The sequence below is a fragment of the Cololabis saira genome, chromosome 4, assembly GCF_033807715.1.
Source record: "Cololabis saira isolate AMF1-May2022 chromosome 4, fColSai1.1, whole genome shotgun sequence".
In the NCBI taxonomy this organism is placed as follows: domain Eukaryota; kingdom Metazoa; phylum Chordata; class Actinopteri; order Beloniformes; family Belonidae; genus Cololabis; species Cololabis saira.
The window spans coordinates 1,395,538-1,399,583 of NC_084590.1; the positions used below are offsets into that span (position 1 = coordinate 1,395,538).

At 47.3% G+C, this 4,046-nt stretch overlaps 1 protein-coding gene across 1 annotated transcript; it reads right to left on the bottom strand.

The window, feature by feature from the left end:
* Nucleotides 1–522: 522 nt before the first annotated feature.
* Nucleotides 523–1,398, bottom strand: LOC133442207 (uncharacterized; the record flags this gene model as incomplete). The annotated part of the gene is made up of 1 exon (XM_061720154.1): nt 523–1,398. A coding segment is annotated over one exon (876 nt), but the record flags the coding sequence as incomplete, so codon positions are not given.
* Nucleotides 1,399–4,046: the final 2,648 nt, after the last annotated feature.

Below are 4,046 nucleotides of genomic sequence, written 5' to 3' on the forward strand. Positions count from 1 at the left end.
GCAGCACACAACAGTCATGTGGAAGCAGCAGCGGGATGACCAGAGGGGGGGGGGGGGTGCAGGCAGGCGGAAGCAGCAACAGCAGACATCCACGTAGGCAGGTGGAAGAAGCAATGGGATGACCAGAGGGGGGGGAGGGCCGGGAACACAGGCCAGAACGCAGCTCCTGAGGCTCCGGCCTGCAAACATACACAAAAGAGAAAAAAGGGGGGCCGGCACAAGAAACTACAGGAACAATGGACAAAAATGATAGCTATGAGATATTTCTAATAAATAAAAATGGTAATGGAGAAGAGAGGCAGGGAAAAGGAGAGGAGAAGAAGGGTGAGAGGCACCGCCCAGCGGATCATGTCGGTGCCCCCCTGCAGCATAAGCCTATAGCAGCATATCTACCGCGAAGCTATATTTGAGACTAACTATTATAGTTTTGTTCTATAGCTGCGACAATGACTACTGACTCTAACACACTAAAGTTTACACTACCTAGAGATTTACCAACACCAGCTAGAGGTTTACTTAACACTAACTATAAGCTTTACTAAACAGAAAGGTTTTAAGTTTAGTTTTAAAGGTGGAGGTGGTGTCAGCCTCCTTAACCCAGATTGGAAGTTGGTTCCAAAGTAATGGTGCCTGATAGCAGAACGCCCGCCCTCCAAATCTACATTTAGATACTCTAGGAACTACGAGTAAACCTGCACCCTGGGAGCGGAGAGCTCGGCCAGGAACATAAGGCACTATCAAATCTTGTAAATACTGCGGAGCTAAGCCGTTTTGGGCTTTATATGCAAGTAATAAAATTTTAAATTGAATTCTGAATTTTACAGGTAGCCAATGGAGCGACGCTAACACTGGAGAGACGTGGTCTCTCCTGCTAATTCCTGTCAGTACTCGTGCTGCTGCATTTTGGATCAGCTGGAGCCTATTCAGCAAATTACTTGGACATCCTGCTAACAACACATTACAGTAATCCAGTCTAGAAGATACAAACGCATGAACTAGTTTCTCTGCATCCCTCTGCGAGAGGATTTTCCTAATTTTTGCAATATTACGGAGATGGAAAAACGCTATTTTACAAACCTGATTAACATATGGTTTAAACGACAAATCCTGATCGAAAACAACACCAAGGTTTCTCACAGTTGCACTGGAAGCCATCGCAACACCATCTAATCCCTTCCTAAGATGCTCTGGACCAAGAATGATAACCTCTGTTTTATCTGAATTTAGAAGCAAGAAATTTCTGGACATCCAGTCCTTGATGTCCCTAAGACATGCCTGAAGTTTAACTAACGGTTCTGTTTCATCCGGCTTCATAGACAAATAGAGCTGCGTATCATCAGCATAACAATGAAAGTGTATGCCGTGATTCTGGATTATACTTCCCAACGGCTGCATGTATAAACTGAACAAGACTGGCCCTAGCACTGAACCCTGCGGAACACCATAACAGACCCTCGACTGTTCTGAAGAAACCTCATGTACATGAACAAACTGGAACCTGTCAGATAGATATGATTTAAACCAACGTAGAGCTGTCCCTTTAATCCCAACAACATGCTCTAACCTGTGCAGTAAAATGCCATGATCAACAGTGTCAAAAGCAGCACTGAGGTCCAGTAAAACCAATATGGACACTAATCCCTTATCTGAGGCCATAAGAAGGTCATTCGTAGTCATTCGAGTTACGAATGACCATAAGAAGGTCATTCGTAACTCGAACCAGTGCTGTCTCATAAAAAATTTGCTGAATAGGCTCCAGCTGTTCCAAAATGCAGCAGCGCGAGTGCTGACAGGAATCAGCAGGAGAGACCACGTCTCTCCAGTGTTAGCGTCGCTCCATTGGCTACCTGTAAAATTCAGAATCCAATTTAAAATTTTATTACTTGCATATAAAGCCCAAAAAGGCTTAGCTCCGCATTATTTGCAAGACCTGATAGTGCCTTATCTTCCTGGCAGAGCTCTCCGTTCTCGGAGTGCAGATTTACTCATAGTTCCTAGAGTATCCAAATGTAGATTTGGAGGGCAGGCGTTCTGCTATCAGGCACCATTACAATGGAACCAGCTTCCAATCTGGGTTAAGGAGGCTGACACCACCTCCACCTTTAAAACTAAACTGTTTAGTAAAGCCTATAGTTAGTGTTTAGTAAACCTCTAGCTGGTGTTGGTAAATCTCTAGGTAGTGTAAACTCTGTGTTAGAGTCAGTAGTCATAGTTGCAGCTATAGAACAAGACTATAATAGTTAGTCTCAAATATAGCTTTGCGGTAGATATGCTGCTATAGGCCTATGCTGCAGGGGGGCACCGACATGATCCACTGGGCGGTGCCTCTCACCCTTCTTCTCCTCTCCTCTTTCCTTCCTCTCTTCTCCATTTCCATTTATTATAAGTATCTCATAGCTATCATTTTTGTCCATCGCTCCTGTAGTCTCTTGTGCTGGCCCCCCTTTTTTCTCTTTTTTTTCTTTTTTTTTCTCTTTTGTGCATGTTTCCAGGCCGGAGCTTCGGGAGCTGCGTGCTAGCCTGCAGTCCCTCCCCCCCCCCCACCCCCTGTCATCCCGTTGCTGCTACCACCTACCTGCGCCCCCCCACCCACCACCCCTGCACCCCTACTACCTCCCCAGAGAATTCCCTCAGCTCTTCATCATCCTGGTTTATATTCACCCCAGAGCTAATGCAGCTAAAGCAACAGAGCATCTCACCAGCACTCTGCACAACCTGGATCACTTATCACCGGACTCTCCCAAATTCATCCTTGGTGACTTCAACCACTGTTCCCCCGACAAGTCCCTTAAAGGCTTTGAACAATATATCACATGCAACACTCGACAGGGGAAGACTCTGGATAAATGCTATGGCACTGTACCAGATGCATTCAAAGCCCTCCTCCTCACCCCCCTCGGCTCAGCAGACCACCACACCATCCTGCTGGCCCCTGCTTACACTCCAGTCATCAGGAGGGTTAAGAAGGCCACCAAAAACATCAAGCAGTGGACAGCGGAAAGTATCCTCACCCTTCAAGGATGTTTCGAAGCCACTGACTGGGACAGCCTCCTTTCTCCCTCTGATGACATCAATGAACAGGTCGACACAGTGACATCATACATCTCCTTCTACATGGAAAGTATTATTCCCTCAAAAACAGTCACCATCTACCCCAACAATAAACCCTGGATCACCAAGGAGTTCAAGGAAATCCTCAACAAAAAGAAGAGGATTTTCTCCACCGGCTCCGCTCTGGAAAAAAAGGAGGTCAACAGAGAGGTTAAGAGGGCCATTAAAACTGCCAAGCTGGAGTATAAAAACAAAGTGGAGGAAAAATTAATCACAGGGGACCTCCTCTCAGCCTGGCAGGGCCTCAAAACCATGGCCTCTGTGAACACTGCTTCCACCTCCCCTAGAACCATCCAGGTGGAGTGCAACACCTTCTTCTCCATCCCCGACGACCTCAATGCCTTCTACTACAGGTTTAAGTCGGACAACACCGCCCAGCTGGAGGAGTCCAGATCTTCACTCAAACCTGGCAGCTCTGCACTCACCTTCAGGACTGTGGACGTGGTGACTGCCCTCAGGAGGACCAGAGAGAGGAGCTCACCTGGTCCCGATAACATCAGCGGCCGACTCCTGAGGCACTGTGCAGGGCAACTAAGGAGTGTGTTCTGGACTCTTTTTCAATACTCCCTCGACAGTTACACCGCTCCACAGTTGTGGAAACACTCTACAGTCATCCCCATCCCCCCAAAAAATAAACCAAAGACTTAAGTATCTCCGTCCTGTGGCCCCCTCACTTCCCTGGTGATGAAGGCCATGGAGAAGATCATAAAACAGCACATCATCAGAGCAACTGACTCCCTAATGGACCCACTCCAGTTTGCCTATCGCGCAGGCAGAAGCGTTGATGACGCGAAAATCTTCATCATGGACTCCATTCAGAAACACCTGGAGCTCCCTGACTCATCCGCCAGACCACTGTTTGCTGACTTCTCATCAGCATTCAACACCCTGCAGCCCCACATCCTGGCCACTAAACGTTCCTCTCACTTTGACTT